The sequence below is a fragment of the Betta splendens genome, chromosome 17, assembly GCF_900634795.4.
Source record: "Betta splendens chromosome 17, fBetSpl5.4, whole genome shotgun sequence".
NCBI lineage: Eukaryota > Metazoa > Chordata > Actinopteri > Anabantiformes > Osphronemidae > Betta > Betta splendens.
The window spans coordinates 4,233,774-4,254,743 of record NC_040897.2 but is presented as its reverse complement, the minus strand read 5'-3'; the positions used below and the strand labels follow the sequence as shown (position 1 = coordinate 4,254,743).

At 42.4% G+C, this 20,970-nt stretch overlaps 1 protein-coding gene across 3 annotated transcripts in view; it reads left to right on the top strand.

Annotated features, from left to right (window-relative positions):
• Positions 1-11,899, top strand: part of LOC114843878 (phospholipid phosphatase-related protein type 4-like) — a 104,857-nt gene extending 92,958 nt beyond the window's left edge. For all 3 annotated transcript variants that reach the window (XM_029130691.3, XM_029130692.3, XM_029130690.3), the window contains 4 exons: positions 5,786-6,008; positions 6,820-7,438; positions 7,694-7,847; positions 8,160-11,899. In XM_029130691.3, coding sequence (XP_028986524.1) covers positions 5,786-6,008; positions 6,820-7,438; positions 7,694-7,847; positions 8,160-9,046 — 1,883 coding nt within the window. In that variant the 3' untranslated portion in view covers positions 9,047-11,899. The remainder of the gene's footprint in view (positions 1-5,785; positions 6,009-6,819; positions 7,439-7,693; positions 7,848-8,159) is intronic.
• Positions 11,900-20,970: the final 9,071 nt, after the last annotated feature.

Sequence of the window (20,970 nt, the reverse complement as noted above, 5' to 3'; positions counted from 1 at the left end):
TCTTGACCAGAGGTTGGATTGGACGACTCTCCTTACACCTTCAAGTCTTGAATCACAGTCAGTCATGGTTCTCTCCAGCTCAGCTTCCTGCTGCTTGTCAAGCTCAACTTCATCTGTGATGTCCATTTCTGCTAGTAGTCCGGCTCTGTAATCATCAATCGCCTCACTGACATTCCTGGCTTCCAGAGTGAGCTTCTTAAACTCCTCCCGCAGTTCAATTTCTGCCATACTTCGGGCATTTCTGCTTAGAAGGTTGGCTTGTTTGGCAAAAGCATTCTTAGCCACGGTTCTTTCCCGCTTTAGTTGTTTTAATGTTTTCCCACAAGCCTCTTCAGCCATGTTTGGAGAGTGTTATTTTTTATTTATGCTTCAGTAGCTTTCCAGCGTCAACAGGTGGTCTTCTGACCTCATCAGCTTTGGGTTCCACTGTCACACGGTGGTTATCAACTGTCAAGTTATCGCATCTTATCCAGCTCAACCCAACTTGAAATGTTCAGGTTCACTCCAAAGGACGCTCGGAACAACTCATTCATGTTCTTTATAGTTTATTTCCATCATCAGCAAAGTACCGAACAGGTGGATGGTTGAAAAGATGATTAGATGAATAGCATAGCTGAATAGGTTGATAACCTTAAAGAAAAATAAGCACAATATGCTTAGTTTCAAACCAAAGTTAATAACAAAATTAATATTTTAAGCTTTAAACACATTTTAGTTAAATTGTTTAATGCTCAACTAATGGAACAAACATATTACTATATATAAAGTGCTTCTCTTAACAGTTCTCAACTTATCCTTATTTTTACAATACTTTTACATGTCAGTTTCATATTACCGGTGGCGTCTTTGGGTCAAACCTGGAGCTGGATTGCTTCCTCCTGTACTGTTCGTTGCAGTCTAAAAAAACCAGATCCACAGGTGTCTGGGGTTTTTATTATAGCAGGCCTGAGTATCTTGGAGGGAGTGCTTGGTTTGCTCACTTGAACTTCTCTGGTGGGTGGTGCTAAGATGGACTGTGACATTTGAACACGACAGTTCTAATTATACTACGTATTACTGTATTGTAATGTTTAGCACTAAATTTACTGGCATTTTTTTTAACAAGCCAGGAATAAATGACAACTGACAAGAACAAAAGCTTCCTCAGTCTGAAGGAAGTTCCATATTATCCTCCAGTTTGGCTTCACTTTTCACTAGAACTAGCTCGTTACGTGAACAAAATACACAAAAGTGAGTAGGTGTGTCCCCTAAGAAGGACAAACTGTAGAAGTTTTTTTCTGCTCCAGACTGAAAGAGTTGATATGACTCAACATTCACACAACTTCACCTGAGTCATGAAAACCAGATATATTTGTAAACTGCTTAACAAGAAAGTTCTTCATGGATCCATGACTCTAAAGGTTCAGCTCAAATCAAGGCTTTGTTAACATAATGCTGTATGAAGGAATTTAGTATCTGTCCATAGACTAGGGCACCCTCAGAGGACCAACAGCCTAGTGGTTAAGGCACAGAATCTCCCAGCTAGAAACTCCTGGTTTAAACTTACTTCTGGTGTCTTTTGTTTACCACACAAATTCAAGTGACACAGCATACAGAGATCTTTATGCATATATGTGTTACCAGAGTTATGCCAGCTGATATTCTTTCAGTTCTGTGTCATTTCAGTTACCTTTTACTGCCAAATTTTACCTATTGTGATGGCTCAATAATTTTCAAGTTAACTTACAGACTTTTCTTTATAGTAGAAACGTTACCAAAAGTGCAGGAACGTTCAGTCTGAGTAGAGTTACGTATTATCCTCCATTTACAATAGGCATCACTTCACACCTGTAAATAACTGGCTCATCAGTTAAACAAAGGACTGTGAGAAGGTGTGAAGACCACGTCCGCCATGAAGGATGTATAATGTAGAAGCTCATTGAGAAACATTTCTGCTCTAAAAAAATGTAGGTGCAATGACCCAACTTTCAGACAACCTGGTTTAGAAAATGGTCAAATGAACTGAATGTTTATAAAATCTGTAAAAAAAAGTTGTTCAAAAGAAAGTGTGAAGTTTATGGCTTCAAGATATAATAAGTTATAATAAGTTTCTTATATCAAACCACCAACTAACAAAAACGGTTTATTTAAACAACTGTGGGTGGGAAGTTGTGTGCTTTAACCACTACTCTCTTTGAAGTTATGTATCTCTGAAGATTCTTCTGTTTAAGTAGTTCACAAATGTATCTGGTTACATCACATCAGGTAACAGCACTGCAGGACTCTGATGCTTTGGGGAGAAGGGGGTGGTGTGAAACCAGTCTAACTAGTTATGTGGATTGGTCGCTCTGTCTGAAAAGAGGCTCTCTATTGTTATGTTCATCTAAGCTTAAATAGAAGAGTCAAATGTCCTTCTTTGAATTCAAAACAGCTCCTGGAGCAGGCAGACTGACACACACTACATCCAAATGAATATGGCCAAATATATAGAATGAGAATTTAAGAATTTCATTAGGTACATTTGTAAAGTCCAATTCAACCTAATATAGCCAGTAACTGATAAACCTCAAGAAGGTAGTTTGGCATGATTAAAAGAAGTAAGTACAACACTTCCTGACATGAAGTCAACTTCTCTCAACTTTTTAGGTGCCTGTTTAGACTGTTTGTTTGTCTGTCTGCCCTAGCAAACAGCGTAGAACTGACATCATCAGATCTATGTCCTGTTCTCAGAACTGTGCCTATATAGTAATTGACCCTAACTCTACAGGTCAGATACTAAAGCTCCACCTTTAGGTTTTACCCTGGAATTTATGTCTTTGTTGCTAAAATAGGGGTGGCCTTATTACACCTTTAACACCTTCCCCAGACAAACCAAGGAGGGGGGCTGCTGACAATCGGCTAATGAGTGTGTGATAAGGGTGTGATCAGTGGCGGAAACGGCACTGACACTCGACTAAAATCTGCGAAAAACTAACCACTCCATCTGTAAGGGGTGGGAGTTGTTGTCTAGGATAGAGGAGTTTGAACAGCATACTCCTCTCAGCTACAGCATGTAGGGGGTCCAGCTCCACCCCCGAACAGAACCAGTCCTCCTGATCAGTTTGCCCAGTCTGTTACTGTCTGCTACATTCATGCTGCTGCCCCAGCAGACCACAGCGTAAAACACAACACTGGCCCCCACAGAATCAAAGAACATCCTCAGCATGGTACTACAGACGTTAAAGGATCTGAGCCTCTTCAGGAAGTACATCCTGCTCTGAGACTTCTTGTACACAACGAAGAAGTTCTTTTTCCAGTCCAGTTTATTGTTCAAGTACACTCCCATGTATTTGTATTTGGTCACAACCTCCACCTCTTCATTTTTAATAATGAGAGGGGTGCCAGGACTCCCAGATTAGTTTGATTGATATTCAGTTGGAGGTGGTTCTGTCCACACCAGTCCACAAAGCTGTCCACCACTCCCTGATACTCTGTGACATCACCGTGGAGACACCCTACAATAGCAGAGACATCAGAGAACTTTTGGTGATGACAGGACTCTGAGTTGTACCTGAAGTCTGAGGTATACAGGGTAAACAGGAAGGAAGACAGGACATTCCCCCGTGGAGCACCTGTGCTGCACACCGCGGTGTCAGACACACAGTTCTGCAGGCGGATGTACTGGGGTCGGTTGGTGAGGTAGTCCATTATCCATGAGATCAAGGGGGCCTCCACCTGCATGTCCTTCAGTTTCTCTCCCAGCAGTGCAGGCTGGATAGTGTTGAATGCACTGGAGAAATCAAAGAACATCCTCACTGAGGCGCCAGGCTTGTCCAGGTGGTTGTAGGTGTGATAAAGCAGATGTCGGATGGAGTTGTCCACTCGTAGGTGGGGTTGATATGCAAACTGGAGGCGGTTGACTGAGGGTTTGACCAGAGAAGTTCAATTTGCAGGAGGGGCAGACACACGCTTCCTCTTTCCATGCGATGTATGATAGTTTCATGGCCTCTGAAGCATCACAGAGCAGTCCTTCCATGTTGGTGTATGGCTTGTAGTAGCTGGTGAGTCTGCCCAGAAGGTGATGGCTGGAGATGTTGTGGGAGTCCGTGAGGAATCCATGCTGTGGCTTCCAGTTGTTGGTCAGGCGCTTCTTCTCCTTCAGTTCTTCTGCTGACAATGGGAAAGAAGTCCAAATCCGCATTTACCCTCATCGTGCTCAGTTCTGCATTAGGATAGAGAGCAGAAACAATGGGAGCATTTGCTCTTGACATGTGATATGTGTGTGTGGTGGCAGTGTACAGTTGTTATCTCTTTTCATTTCGTTACTCTCATCTTTTTTTTCTTTTAGAGGTTTTGTTTTGATTGTTTTGCTTTTTCAAATGTGTTGTTCTTTTGTCTTTAAGGTGCGTATGTCCTTAACACTAAGCAATTCTCTTTTTTGAACCCATAACCAGTTTCCCACTCATGTAAACATGAAATGCACTTAAAACCATATTTACTCGTCATCAATTTTGCATTGTTGCTGTCTGTTGGTGAAGACTTCAATTTCCCAAACTCATCTTTCAGAGGCTGGCGGCTTCCTGAAGAATTTACCAAATTCCTTTTCACGGACCTCTCCGCCAAAATGGAACCAACCAGACCTGGAGGCAGAGTCTACCCTAAAGTATTTTTCTCAAGGTCCGGCCCCTCTAAGACCCAGGTCCCTCGTATCTTAATAAAAATTCACTCTGCAAACACGCTCTGTCTTTAAGAAGCCTTTCTCAGAAGCTTCTTTTTTTTCTTGTCCCCCACTCTCGGTGTGGACTGCGCTCAGATCTGTAACCTTGTTTGTACTTCCAATACGGACGAAACTCGGTTCCACGAGCCAACCCTTAGCAAACCATTGTCTCACCACCCAGAGCAGACTTTTGACCTAATTGAGAAAAATGTATTACTGGAATTAATATTTTTATTTTATTTTTTTACAAATCAAATCTTTCTCACTGGGCCAAGCCAAGTTAAGATTTGAGTTTGAATTTGAGTTTTCTGGATCTCGTTAGTGGCGATCCAGACGGGTAAGTAGTCCTCCCAGCTCTGAATGTCTGTAGAGGTTTGGAGGCTGAGTGACCCTAGTCCTCAGGACTATCGTCCTTGGTCACACTGTCCGGATGACCTGCAGAAGATCCTGTTTGTGATGCCAAAAATGTGGTGGGAATTTCCCATAAAGAGGCAGATGAGAGAGTTGTCTTTTGTGTAATTTATTTTAAATACAATTTTTATAATGGAAAATAAAAATAATAGGGAAAGGAAATCAAAAACATGGTTGTTGATCATGCACATCAACAAACCAAAAACCAGCCGGGAAGATCAAAGCACACAGCATGGAGGTGTGATGCAAAGATTCCAAAATCTTCAGGTTGTCTCTGCCCTTTATCCTCCTCTCCGGCCCTGTGGAATGTTTCTTCCTCCAATCAATTGTTTGCTTTGTCTTGCTCTATTGCTATGGCGGAGTGTTGGTGTTTTTTGTTTTTTTTTCTTATACAGTATATTTTACTGTTTTACTGATCAAGTCATTGGTCTATTATTTGATGACTTCATAATAAGTACTTACTACAATTAATAGTTCTTTATTTTGAAGTTTAACTGTTTCTGGTTGTCCTGCTTACACCCAGCCCTGTTTAAACAAACTCTATTTCTGTTCAGATATATTCGATAAATCATCAGCTACTTCCAGCTGTGTTTTAAATGTTTGTCCAATTCTTGAGAAATACATTACAGGCATTATAGCACACGCTGCATTTTTTTCAGGAAATGCCTGATCTAGGTTCTGCTTGTCATTCTTTCATAGGCCACCACACTCTAGCTCCAAGCCAACCAGATCCAATTATCACAAGGACATCCTCCCACACCTTATCCCCTGCTCAATCAAGACCCATCCTAACCCGAAGCGCCTCCTACCGAGAGCCTTCTCTGGCCAATGTAAAGAGAACGAGTGCTGAGGTAGAAGTCCTGGCTCCACCTAGTCCTCTAGGTGACAACATGATAACCTTTAGTAGCAGTACACTGCCAAGGTACAGTCATTATGAAATGTTTTTGCACACTGCATGTAAATCGCCAAAGGACAGCCAAAACCTGGTCTTAAACCTGATCTATCATTGCTTTGGTATGTTTGTCGTTCTTGTTAGTTTAGCATATGCTTACGTGAACCATGATTAGTTACTGACTTTAAATGCTCTGAACAGAATTATACACAACTCTTTTCCACATCTTTCATGAGTTGAATGAGATTATAAGAATATTTCTATGTATATGTTCACAAGTGTGTCTAAATCTGTATTAATGAGCATTTCACATTTGCCAAGGTAATCCATCTGCTTCACAGGTGTTGCTTATAAATGCTGATTAGACAGCATGATTATTGCACAGGTGTGCTTAAGGCTTGCCACAATAAAAGGCCACTACAAAATGTGCAAGGCCACTCTATAACGTTTTCACTAACACATTATTTGTTACTAATTTAAAATGTGAAGAGCAGTCCATCTTTGCAGGAAAATAAAAGTTATAATCTATCAAAGCGTTCAAATCAAACTGACGTTTTAATGGTTCATGTGATTTTGTTGATTTTGCAGAGGTTTGGAGGTTGTTGATCTTTTGTTCATTTTATAAAAAAAAATGTTGATTTTATTCAGACGTTTAGAGCTGCTGAAACATCATTACCATCATCACTATGTTTGCACAGACATGCAAACTTGATTGTTTTGTATATGTGAGGGATTTACCCACATACAAAGTGAATTGAATGGTATGTAGGACTAATTTTAGAGCTTTTTTTAGTATTTCACAGCAGCCTCAAGAAGAACTAATTTGTTCTAATTACTCCAGGTCCCACGGAGGCTCCTCGTTGGAGGAGGGTCGTGTTCCACGGCGTCACGCTTCAATCCACGCTTCCATGGATTCAAATCGATCCAAACAGCTGCTCAGCCAGTGGAAGAATAGGAATGACAGTAGGAAGCTCTCCCTGCAGATGATAGATGGAATAAGACCAGCGTCTTCCTCATCTCCACAGAGGAACATGGAGCTACAGTGCTCTTTAGAGCCTTCTGCCATGGGGCTGGAGGCAGAGCCGTATGGTGGAATCCACCTGCCCTCACTCACTGGCCAAGAGGCAGACCTACGTGCTGGGGCCCACATCCCTGTTCAGTACATGAAGCTAGCTGCTAGCTCTGTGCCTTTGGTCAGTCATAATAACATGGCTCATAATGGTAACACTGGAATGCCTGGAGGAGGGGTGAGAGTATCTATACAATCCCGGCCTGGTTCCTCTCAGTTGGTTCACATACCTGAAGAGGAAAACCCCATCACCAAGGATCAGGAGAGTGAGTCAGAGGACAGCATTATGGATGGGGGCAACTCAGTCAGGGAAAAGTGGCTAAGAGTGGCAGAGAAGACTACCATTCCTTGCAGGCCACTCAGTGCTGGAGGGCAGCCTCGTCTTATGCAGGTTATTTATTTATATATATATATATATATATATATATATATATATATATATATATATATATATATATATATTTTTTTTAATTTATTTATTTTTATTTATTGTTCTGACATTTTCTAACAACATTAAACTGTAGAAATAAATGACAGCATTTTCAGATTCTTAACATAACTTTTTCCACATATGAATAGATAAACGGTGGTCTCTAAACCACTTCACTTCCCGCCAATAATAAAAGTTATTTTCTCTTCTATGTAGGTGATAGCCTTATCAAAACAGCAGGGTCTGCTTCACTCTCCACGGTCAGAGGATGGTGGTAGCACTGTCAGTTGCACAGGATCAATTAGGTATCGAGCCCTAACAGATCAGGACCCATCACCACCTGCTTCCACCACTGGAGCAACAGGAGGAGGTCTGTACTTCTAATATAATACATGTGTAGCTAGCATGTAAAAGAAAATTAGAACTTCAACCAGATGCAAAACAAAGAAAAACAAATTAAGCAAAACAAAATATATCTCATGCATACAACAAACAGGTGCCCTTTTATGCACTTTTGCAATTGCATTATCCAGATATTTACTATACACTTGTTCCACAAACTTAATATTAAGAGGCATTCATAAAGACATCTGTCTCTAATATTTGCCTTACCATTATCAGACTGATTCTTGTATTATTGAATACGGTAAATATTAGGTTTTATTTGTCTTGTGCTTTTCAGGTGGAGGACTGGAACGAACTGGCAGCATTGTTCGAGTTGAAGCTCATCCAGAGTCCAGATCCAACAAACCTGTGGTAAAACCTCCCAGCACTGATGGAAGTGGGTCCTGGAGGTGGAAAACGCAGGAACAACGAGCATCGCTCCAACAGTCAGCTTTCAACTTCAATGACCTAAACAGACACACCGGCAGTTGTAGTTCACTAAGAAATGGAGGTTCGATGGATGGACGGAGGAGTGTAATAGGGACTGAAGCTGAAAGTGAAAGAGAAGGACATGAAAGAGGAGGAATAGTAGGTGGAGGTGTATATACAAACCACCCACATGTTGTACACCCTGTACATCCCTTGCACCCCAATAATTCCAGTCACTTACAAAACCCCAATATTGCAAGCCTTAACAGTGCTAACCCTAACTGTAACTATACCCCCAACTCTATTAACTCCCCTATGCCCTTTACCCCAACTACCACTTTTGCTCCACCATTCCACCCTCACCCTCATGCTCTTACCACCATCAGGGTCACACCTGTAGAAGGAACAGCAGCCAGCAGTGATGGCGGCTCAGACTGCCAGTCTGTGGCCTCATCAAGCCGAGAGTCCACCTTGAGGAGGAAGAGTGGGTCCAACATCAATTATGTCCCTGATCGAGGGCCCACACCCGAGCTTCATAGCAATCACTGCCAGAGCGACAATGGTAACAGCAGCCGTTTCCAAGAAAACCTCAGAAGTTTTCAAGAAAACATAGTCCTACCCAATCAACCCAACCACCCCAACAGGCAGTTGCAAGGGTTATTTGGCCGTCCAAGCCCAACCCCACCCCCAACCTTACCCCGTCCGATCCTGACTCACACTCCACCTCCTACTATTGGATTGGCATATAAAGAGTGACAGGTTTAATGTTGAGTCCATCTATTTTAACACATGGTTAAATTGCTCTAGCCAAAGTAAAAACTTAAAGACAACATTGAGTATTTAAAAATCAGGCCTAAAAAATGGGGAAATTTGTTCCCCATCTCGGGTCTCCCAATTGGTAATGGCAAAAAACACCTTTGTCCCATTCACAACCTGTCATGTGGCCGGTAGAGTATACGGTGGGGTTATTTATTCTCCTCATTATCTACTCACACTGTAAATGTGTAACCCTTATCAAAATTTATTATAAATGGCTAATGTCTAGCAAAATGTTACTTTGGGATGCCAACCATTAAACGTACAAACAAAGTAAAAGAAACATTTTTTGTAAATCTAACAAATTGAGTAAGTGCACTTGCTCCTAAAAGTCAAAGATATTGAACACAGCTGAACTTTTAACATGCTTGAGCATACTCAGTCTGGTCTATAGGTCAGAAAAGAGGATGGCTTTAGGATAATGAATGTTCTCTGTCATGTTGGGAATTAGGTCAGCTATGAAAGGGATTCACTTTTTATCACAAACACTTTTCACTTTACACAATATTTCAACATATATTCTGTTTTTTCACATTGCAAGCACAGTACCATATTGTTATGTTAATCTAATCTAAGGTTATGTAATGTAATCTAAGGTTAATACATGCTATCGAATGAAAACAGCATTTAAAGCCCTGTGTTTGTTCACAAGAGTGGGTGACCAACGTGGACAGTTGATTTGTCTGGGCTACAACAAGTTCTTTATGGGCAATAACAATATCCTTTTTATGCTGGTGTAGTTTTTATGTTGGCTAAGATGGCATGGGATGGGGTAGAACATGTCTGCTGTGTTTTAATAATGTGCAGTGATGGAGTTTTCCTTACCATACACAGCAGGCATTTTAACGTTGAATCATATTGGGGTTGAATGACCATTGGATTATGTGTTGATCAACGTTGTTGGGCCAATGTTGATTCAACGTTGATCAAAATTTTTAATGTTACATCATTTTCACAACAATAACTGACATTATTTCAACGTTACTTTAAAAGTGTTTTGTTAACCTTTTTACAGCCATTCGCATTCAATGTTGTTTCAATGTTGCATCAACGTCACAACAAAAACTGACATTATTTCAACCATATTTTAACATTGAAGGTCGGTTGAAGGTCGGTTGTGTGCCTGCTGGGTACTGTATACTCACATTTGCAGGAACTGAAACAAACTGAATAAGTTCTGACCATATTCACAAGTGTCACTTTCGTTAAAAGTATAAGAAAGTTTGAATTACATAAAATACAATACAATTTCAAATAATCTTTTATTTAAGACACTAGCAAGTAATTTTACATAGAGGCATAACAAAATAATTATTACTTTACCGAAAAGGCTCCATTATCATAAATATGCAACTGAAAAGGAAGTTACAATAAGAAACAACAAAAATGAGAATGTAACAAAAAAGTCATAATATTAGAAAAATGTAAAATTGCGTAAAACATACTGATATTGTTGGAACCATGCATGATTACATAAAAATTAAACAAACTGTTTATATAATGAAAGATGTTTATCTTTTGCTTTCATTTTTGTTCAGCTGAATTGATATACATTATAAAATATTCTCTCTATATATTTTAATGTAACCTTATCAGTTACTAGATACACATTGCTGTGCTAATTCTCTTACCTAAGTAGTTACATTATTTCTTTAACACAAGCATTGTCAGGTAAAAGGTCATTTATTACATTTAATATTAAGCAGACAGTTCAAGAACAAACCAAGAACAAACATATATATATATATGAATCACATAACATTTATGAAAGCACAATTACAGTTGGACGATGCAGTTGAGTACTGAATTCAGTTGAGTACTGTATATAGTAAAGTTGTTGAGATATTTTTAAAAGTGAAAATAATAGGTCAGTTTAAAGGACTGTATATTCATTTACTATAGTATTTATTAAAAGGAGTATTTCAATTAAAAATACATGTGGTTGAATCTTGAAATGTTCAAAATTGCTTTTGGGGATCAATTTCCACAACAAGTGGAAATTGATCCATTGTTGTGATGGTTATTTTCATGCACAAAAATATCATCTATCATATCTTATCAATATCATATCATTTATCCAACACACAAACTATCAAATGAACTATAGACAAGTGGATGTATGTATTTGTATTTTTTTTGTAAATACTTAAACCTTATATACAGCTGAACCCATCATGTAACAAGGATTTTTGTTTTTTTTTTTTTTGTTTTTAGATTAATATAAGCAAGCCTACATTTCTACATGTTATGTACTCCTTACATTTTTGTAAATATTTATATTTTGTGCTGTAACAAGACTGTAGAAATTACAGTTTGCTATAACAATATACTTGCTGTCCCCTCAAAATAACTTCTAATATGAATATTAGCCTCATTAATGTCTAAACTGATGGTCAAAAAAATGAAAATGTCTGTTCTTACATACAAATATAACTAAGTAATTAACTAAGGCCTCCTTAACTCTTAGCCCTTAAAATCTTTTTAAGGGCTAAGATATAATAACCTTTTACTATAGTTATTATAATGACACTTCTCTATAATGCACAGTCTGCCCAGACCTGTGCACATATCGTGAGCAACCAAAATATTTATAGTCTTGGCAGGATGGCAGCGTGCCTGTTCATTACTGTCCCTGAACAAAAGCCTATTTTCTAGTAGCATAGTTTTTAAATTAGGTGATAATCTTTGATGTAATCCTTATATTGCTAGAAAAATATGCAATATTGGTTCATTTTTAGGCTCCATTTATGCAGTTAAAAGTTGGAACCAAACAGCATATGGCTTTATGCTTTAAACATCCATCCATCCATTTTCATCCGCTTATCCGGGGCCGGGTCGCGGGGGCAGCAGTCTAAGCAGAGAGTTCCAGACTTCCCTCTCCCCGGACACTTCCTCCAGCTCTTCCGGTGGGACCCCAAGACGTTCCCAGGCCAGCCGAGAGACGTAGTCTCTCCAGCGAGTCCTAGGTCTTCCTCGGGGCCTCCTACCGGTGGGACATGCCCGGAACACCTCCCCAGGGAGGCGTCCAGGAGGCATCCGAACTAGATGCCCGAGCCACCTCAGCTGGCTCCTCTCGATGTGGAGGAGCAGCGACTCTACTCCGAGCTCCTCCCGGGTGACAGAGCTCCTCACCTTATCTCTAAGGGAGCGCCCAGCCACCCTGCGGAGGAAGCTCATTTCAGCCGCTTGTATCCGTGACCTTGCCCTTTCGGTCATGACCCAAAGCTCATGACCATAGGTGAGGGTAGGAACGTAGATTGACCGGTAAATTGAGAGCTTTGCCTTTCGGCTCAGCTCCCTCTTCACCACGACGGACCGATACACCGACCGCATTACTGCAGCCGCTGCACCGATCCGTCTGTCAAACTCACGCTCCCTCCTTCCCTCACTCGTGAACAAGACCCCAAGATACTTAAACTCCTCCACTTGAGGCAGGAACTCTTCTCCAACCTGGAGAGAGCAAACCACCTTTTTCCGGTCGAGAACCATGGCCTCAGATTTGGAGGGAACTGATTCTCATCCCAGCCGCTTCACACTCAGCTGCAAACCGCACCAGCGGCACGCTGGAGGTTCCTGGCCTGATGAAGCCAACAGGACAACATCATCTGCAAAAAGCAGAGATGCAATCCTGTGGTCCCCAAACCAGACCCCCCTCCGGCCCCTGGCTGCGCCTAGAAATTCTGTCCATAAAATAATGAACAGAACCGGTGACAAAGGGCAGCCCTGCCGAAGTCCAACATGCACCGGGAACAGGTCTGACTTATTGCTGGCAATGCGAACCAAGCTCCTGCTCCGGTTGTACAGAGACCGAACAGACCCTTAGCAAAGGGCCCCGGACTCCATACTCCCGGAGCACCCCCCACAGGATGTCACGAGGGACGCGGTCGAATGCCTTCTCCAGATCCACAAAGCACATGTAGACTGGTTTGGGCAAACTCCCACAAACCCTCAAGCACCCTGCTGAGGGTATAAAGCTGGTCCAGCGTTCCACGACCAGGCCGAAAACCACATTGTTCCTCCTGTATCCGAGGTTCGACTATCGGCCGAATTCTCCTCTCCAGTACCCTGGCATAGACTTTCCCAGGGAGGCTGAGAAGTGTGATCCCCCTATAGTTGGAACACACTCTCCTGTCCCCCTTTTTGTAAAGAGGGACAACCACCCCGGTTGTCCAGTCCAGAGGAACTGTCCCCCCTCCTCCACGCGATGTTGCAGAGGCGTGTCACCCAAGACAGCCCCACAACATCCAGAGACTTGAGGTACTCAGGACGGATCTCATCCACCCCCGCTGCTCTGCCACCGAGGAGCTTACTAACTACCTCGGTGACCTCAGCCTGGGGTGATGGGCGAGTCCGCCTCTGAGTCCCCTGCCTCTGCTTCCTCAGCAGAAGGCATGTCGGAGGGGTTGAGGAGATCCTCAAAGTACTCCTTCCACCGTCCGATAACATCCCCAGTTGAGGTCAACAGCTCCCCACCTCCAACTGAAACAGAGTTGGTAAAGAACTGCTTCCCCCTCCTGAGGCGCCGGACTGGTTTGCCAGAATCTCTTTGAGGCCGAGCGATAGTCCTCCTCCATGGCCTCCCCGAACTCCTCCCAAGCCCGAGTTTTTGCCTCCGCAACGGCACGGGCTGCAGCAACGCTTGGCCTGCCGGTACCCCATCAGCTGCCTCAGGAGTCCTACAGGTCAACCATACCTGGTAGGACTCCTTCTTCAGCTTGATGGCGTCCCTTACCTCCGGCGTCCAACCACCGGGTTCGGGGATTACCACCACGACAGGCACCGGAGACCCTGCGTCCACAGCTCTGAACGGCCAGCGTTGACAATGGAGACGGAGAACATGGTCCACTCGGACTCTATGTCTCCCACCTCCCTCGGAATTCTGGTCGAAGCTCTCCCGGAGGTGTGAGTTAAAGGTCCGTCTGACAGAGGGTTCAGCCAGGCGTTCCCAACAGACCCTCACAATACGTTTGGGGCCTGCCAAGTCGTTCCAGCCTCCTTCTCTGCCAGCGGATCCTACTCACCACCAGGTGGTGATCAGTTGACAGCTCAGCCCCTCTCTTCACCCGAGTGTCCAAAACATATGGCCGAAGGTCAGGTGAAACGACTACAAAGTCTATCATCGACCTCCGGCCTAGGGTGTCCTGGTGCCACGTGCACCGATGGACACCCTTATGTTCGAACATGGTGTTAGTTATGGCCAAACTGTGCCTAGCACAGAAGTCCAATAACATAACACCATTCGGGTTCAGATCAGGGAGGCCGTTCCTCCCAATCACGCCTCTCCAGGTATCACTGTCGTTACCTACGTGGGCATTGAAATCTCCCAGAAGAACGATGGGGTCCCCAGTTGGAGCGCTTTCCAACACTCCCTCCAGGGACCCCAAGAAGGCCGGGTACTCCACACTGCCATTCGGCCCGTAAGCACAAATGACGGTGAGTGACCTATCCCCCCACCCGAAGGCGCAGGGAAGCGACCCTCTCGTCCACCGGGGGAAAACTCCAACACATGGCGACTAAGCTGGGGAGCTATGAGCAAGGCCCACACCAGCCCGCCGCCTCTCACCGCAGGCAACTCCAGAGTAGAAAAGGGTCCAGCCCCTCTCAAGGAGTTGGGTTCCAGAGCCCAGGCTGTGTGTGGAGGTGAGCCCGACTATTTCTAGCCGGTACCGCTCGACCTCCTGCACAAGCTCAGGCTCCTTTCCCCCCAGTGACGTGACATTCCATGTCCCAATAACCAGATTGGTTATCCAGGGATTGGGGCGCCCAGGCTCCCGCCTTCGACTGCCGCCCAATCCACTCTGCACCGGCCCCCTACGGTTCCTCCCGCGGATGGTGGGTCCACTTGAGGACGGCCCCACGTCGCTCTTTCGGGCTGTGCCCGGCCGGGCCCCGTGGGAATAGGCCCGGCCAACCAGGCGCTCGCATACGAGCCCCAACCCCGGGCCTGGCTCCAGGGTGGGGCCCCGGTTGCGCCATACCGGGCGACGTCTCTGGCCTTGGTGGTTTATCTTTCATAGGGGGGTTGTGAACCGCTCTTAGTCTGGCCCGTCGCCCAGGACCTGTTTGCCTTGGGAGACCCTACCAGGGGCATTTAGCCCCCGACAACATAGCTCCCGGGGTCATTCGGGCACACAAACTCCTCCACCACGGTAAGGCGGCGGTTCAGGGAGGAGTGCTTTAAACATTTAAACAAATATAAAGATTTTTTAGACAGATGGTGGGTGTGTAAAGAAATGGCACAGTTTACATAGCTTATACTTACATCTGCAGTCCCTTTATTCTGTTAACTGGTACTAAAACTTCTAAAATGTGGATAGCGGGGTACCAAGGATTGGGCTTATGCTAGCAGCTCCACAGCCAGCCTTCATAGTATCTATTGTTACACAATGTTACAGTATTTATTATTTGCTCATCGGTTAATCAAGAATGATTCATGAGTTACTACTCAATAACAATGTCATTAATTGTTATAAATGTTATATTTTGTTTTCTTCAATCTTTATTAATATGTGAGCGTATGTGATTTTTTTAAAAAATAAACTCAAATAGCCATTATATTGTGCAACTGACAATGCTAAAGCTGTCAAATACAAGTAACCCTACCATTTCTAGTTAGTAAAGACCCCAGCTAATAGAATTCAATTATTAATAGGCAATGAGCATAATTTTACATCTCACATTCTCCAATAATCCAAAAATTAAGTTGTTCTTTAAAAAACGAACTATATCTGACTACCTGCAAAGCTTAGTAACCTTAACATAGGATCTAGAATGAGCAGTTACTGTACACTTGTTAAATGGTGATGTGAGAAATACTTTGTTGTTATAGCTTCTTACTAATTGCATATTTTCTCTATTTTAGATTGAACATAAGTTTGTAACTGTTTGCATTGTTCTCTTGAATTAACGATTAGTTTTTTTCTATTGCTGGTAATAGTATCTTCATAATTTGTATCCTTAAAGCAGGGGTGGGCACTCCTGGTCCTCAAGGGCCAGTGTCCCTGCTGGTTTTCCAACTCTCCCTACTGATCACCTTGACCGGGTGTGTCAGTTAGCTCTTTCAACTGACTGAACACACCTGGTCGAGGTAATTAACGGTAACTGGGGCAGGGACAGTTGGAATACCAGCAGGGCAGTGGCCCTTGAGGACCAAGTTTGCCCACCCCTGCCTTAAAATCATCAATATATACTGTATGTAAAAAGAGATTGATTCTTTGGGTTAGGTGAAAAGAGATTGATTGTTTGGGTTGGTAGAAAATACCAATGTTTAGTTAGCATATTTCAGCCAAGCCTGGAGTCAGTTTTAGGAATGTTCATTTTGGCTGATTAAATATACTGCCTTGTGTAAATAATAAAACTACACTAAAACTAGTAAATCCCTACATATGTAGAATTTAAATATTTGATTAAGAAGTGGTTTGTTATGTGAAAACTTTAGATTGCTTTTGCTACAGAGTAGTAACAGCACGCAAATTATTTTATATGATGTACCAAGGGTAATTGTTGACTTGCCTACTTTTTTTTTTCTTTTTTTACACTTAAGTTATTCCTTTCTCATGTGTACAGGTCAGTGCTCCAGTTGATGTTGGCTGTCATGTTTTTCTAAAGTGTGGTCTTGGTTGACATCCTTGTTCCTGTCTTTATGGTTTAGGATGATGTACAAATAAATTACTCACTACTGCCACCTTTTACGTCAGAAGATTTTTTTTACATGTACATGTTTTGTGTTATTATCTCTGTGTTGGCACATTTAAAAAACGTAAAAGTAATAAATAATGTTTTTTTGCACAGTTAAATAGTTTGGGTTTTTAGTGTAGTCTATTTTGAGTGTATTTAGTCTCTGCTACATTTTCAAAGGGACTGAGAGAGAGTGAGGAACACAAATCTAGACAGGGCTGGAGATGGGAGGTTTGATTCTTTTAACTGACTCTGCTCTTTAACTCTCGAATAGTAAAGTAAACGAATTATTTTGAGTCATTCATTCATTTTATTCATTTGTGGGTATTGTAAAAATGGTCGGGTTCTCAAACACTATATACTGAAGACAACATGGTTTGCTTCAGCGGACAAATTATAATCACAAATTACCACAAGCAATTCAAACCTAGCACCTGTGAAAACCTAGCAAATACATTTTTACATATACAGGTTTTTCAGACTCAAAATCCAATTTGCAACACATTTGTCAATTAGCAATCCAATATGCAATATCGTCGTTCAATTTGAACATGCATTTTGCATTTGGCAATTCAATATACAATTTGGTCATGTAATTTGAAAATTAATTTTACATTTTGAATAACACCAAATTACAGTGGTGATTGTAGTGAGAGGTTGATCTAGTTGCTACAGTTCAGAAAAAGTGTCTTTGTCATATCTGTTGTATGATGTCAGTTTAGTGGTGAGCTCTCATGGGTGCGGTGGTAAAGGCCGTGAGTGTAACATTATTTTACTACAGTGACTGCAGGATTGAATCCCGTTATTTTTTTTGCTAATTTTACAATATTTGAGAGCAACCAACAGTTAGGTTTAAACCCAAACAAGACTCAAGATTTTCTAGTTTTATGCATGAACAAATGTGCTAACTATGAAGGAATATAGACATGCCGTACACCAAATTATTCAGTAGAGTCTTGGCTTTAATGACGTATAAATATCTTTGAGATACATCAAACACAGCTCCAGTAATGAACAAAAATACCGATACGCGATAGCGCCACCTAGGTCAGCTGGGGGGGGCGCACTGGCGACGCATTTCTGGCTCTGCCGCTACGTAACTTTATGCAACATGAATAACCAATGGCTCAAATAAAAGCTAAGATTCTAAAGACACTAGCCATGTGTGACATGCCATAGTACACAATGCAAGCGGCGAGATATGTGCCAGCTATCATCAGTAAGTATCTGAAGGCTTCGAATTTAGTTTCATTTTCGCCTCACATTTTGCAGTATAAAGTCCAAAATAATGGCGAACCAATCCCAGTTTCCGTTTAAACTACTTCATGTGTCACTAACCAATAAAGCTAAACATTGATGGCCTTCCGTAGAGCCAGGCTAAAGCTTATTATCGTCAGGACACGACGTCCGGTAATTTGCTCCCTGTAAATTTTGTCGGCGTTTGGCTCGGTCTCATTGGCTGCCAGCTCTGTCAATCACGCGTTGGCTGGTACAGCGTGATTGGTTAGACTCTAACATGTCTAAAGAGACTTCATTGGCTGTAATCCGAGCCCCTTGTGGTGTGTGACGTTCATAGGCAACGGAGCTCAAACAACTCAAATCTGGTCTCTATGTCTGCCTGGTGGCTATATGAGGTATTTCAGTTTTTTTGTAGATTAAATGCAGTAATTTAATTGTAAACACAATTAGATATTTACTGATAAAACTTATTTTCTTCAAACTACTCATTTTATAGGTATAAAAATAAAAACATTGAGTTTTCCCTCTCAAAAAATTAAATCTCACATGACTTTTCTACTAAAGACCTTTGTAATGTGGTTCTGCTTAGTGTTATAATAATTATTTCTTTGTTGAGATTATGTTAATACATTGTAGTGTACCCCTATAAAGTGTTTTAAGAGGTTTGGCCTCAGTTTACTGAGGTTGTATCATACTGTAGGTGCATTTTTTACCAGGCGGAAGTTGGAATTTTTCTTATTTTTTGTTTTCCAAAATTTGTCAAAAAAATTTGTCAAAATTTGACAAATTTGACGAATTGGATCTTGAATCTGAAAAACTTCCATAAATACATCCCACATTAATGTGACTTTTGTCCTGCATCTTCACTGCCAATATTGTTTAACAGCGCAACAGTCACTTACTAGCGGTCACATGACAAATGAACGAACAACCAATCCGCAACGATCCGTATAAACGAATCGCGAGTGATCCTGCTTGCTACAGAGCCTGCACAGCTCGGCTGTCATGTGACAAAAGAACAATTCCCCAATACGGACGCTCAGTTGAGTGAGTCGTGAATGAATCATTTCTGTTTCCAGTCCTGCTAACTGAGTTTAAAGGGGACAAATCATGCAAAATCAACTTTTTAGACATTTTGGAGCATTCCTATGACTCTGTGGGTCACATTTACACACACTGAGCACAGTAGAAGTGCATTTCCTCCTTTTTTCAAATTTTACTTTATCCAATGGAGACAGACATCGTCTTACTCTGAAACTGTTTCTCCCATGTCGTCACAGATAAGGGAGTCCTCCCTGCAAATCCTGAACCACCACCCCCACGATGATAATGAACCAAAACTGGACTTCCGCCATTTTCCCCTCTCACTCACCGTGAACAGGTGAGCATGGCCTCGCTCAAGTCCTCCCATAGAAATAGTTCAGTTCTTGGATGTTTTAACCAACACCAAAGGCTATTCACTTTACCAAGGGATCAACAAGTAAAGACTTTGTGTCACGATCTGGGTTTTTGTTTTATTCTGAAGGACTCTGGTTTCACTCGCCATGTTTCGGTTTCCTGTTTTATTTTGTAGTACTTTCGGTTTCTGTTTACATCTGGTTATTTCCCGCTTCATGTTCCGGTTGTCATTACTCGCACCTGCCCCGTCATTTAGTAATCAGCCCTCAGTATTTAAGCACCAGTATTCACCCAAGCAAACCGCCAGATCGTTGCATGTATGTCATCCGTCGCGTTCCAGCAATTTCCCTGTCTTGCTTACCTGGTGTTGACCCTGCTTCGTATCGCTGAACTCCGACTACTGCCTACTCCCAGACGGTACTGTAGCCTGATTGTTTTCTGTTACCGAACCATTGCCAGACTTGAACCTGATCCAGCCTGCTCCCGTTTACCGAAATCCTGAGACCTTCTGTGTATGACCTGGACCGACCTGTACCAAGAGTTTTTGGATTAAATCTTGTATCTTTACCACCTACCATCGTGTCCTCGTACTGTGCATTTGGGTCCTCTCTCTGCCGTTCCGTGACACTTTGTGGGTTACTTTATTTTAAACGGACCATCAACACTGCCGTCAACACTGCACCAGCATTTATACGTATGTGCATTTGTTTCACGGCTCCTGTTTTTTGGAGAAAAGCTAATAGCTATCGACCTTCGAGCGGCTACGAGCAGGGAGCGGTGGGTCAAGTCTTTGTCCTTTTACTGCAATCACACACACCTTGGGGGGAGCTAATAGCTATACAGTAGGCCCTCAAGCGGCTACAAGCAGGAAGCGGTGGGTCCAGCTTTTGTCCTTTTACTGCAATCACATACACCTGGAGGGAACAGCTAATAGCTATCGGCCTTCGAGCGGCTACAGGCAGGGAGCAGTGGATCTAGCTCGCTGTAGTAATTACATGCTTGATACTTGATGATGTCTTAATATGTTAGTTGGTCTGTTTTAAAATTTAGTAACCCACATGTGAAACAAGCTAATAGCTAGCTTTGCTAACGGCTATACTAGTGTTAAATGTGCTACTCTGAGTTGGTGCAATCACATACCTGTGTAATTGTAGTAACCCACGTGTGAGGCCGTGGCTATGCTAACGGCTACAGCCAGTCGACCAAGCCTGTGTCCCTTTTAAATGTGCTTATGTGGGCTCCTGCAGCCACACACCTGTGTGGAGAAAAGCTAATAGCTATAGGCCCTCAAGCGGCTACAAGCAGGAAGCGGTTGGTCCAGCTTTTGTCCTTTTACTGCAATCACACACACTTGGAGGGAACAGCTAATAGCTATCGGCCTTCGAGCGGCTACAGGCAGGGAGCAGTGGATCTAGCTCGCCGAAGTAAGTACATGCTTGATACTTATGATGTCTTAATATGTTAGTTGGTCTGTTTTAAAATTTAGTAACCCACATGTGAGACAAGCTAATAGATAGCTTTGCTAACGGCTAAAGCCAGTCAACTGAGCC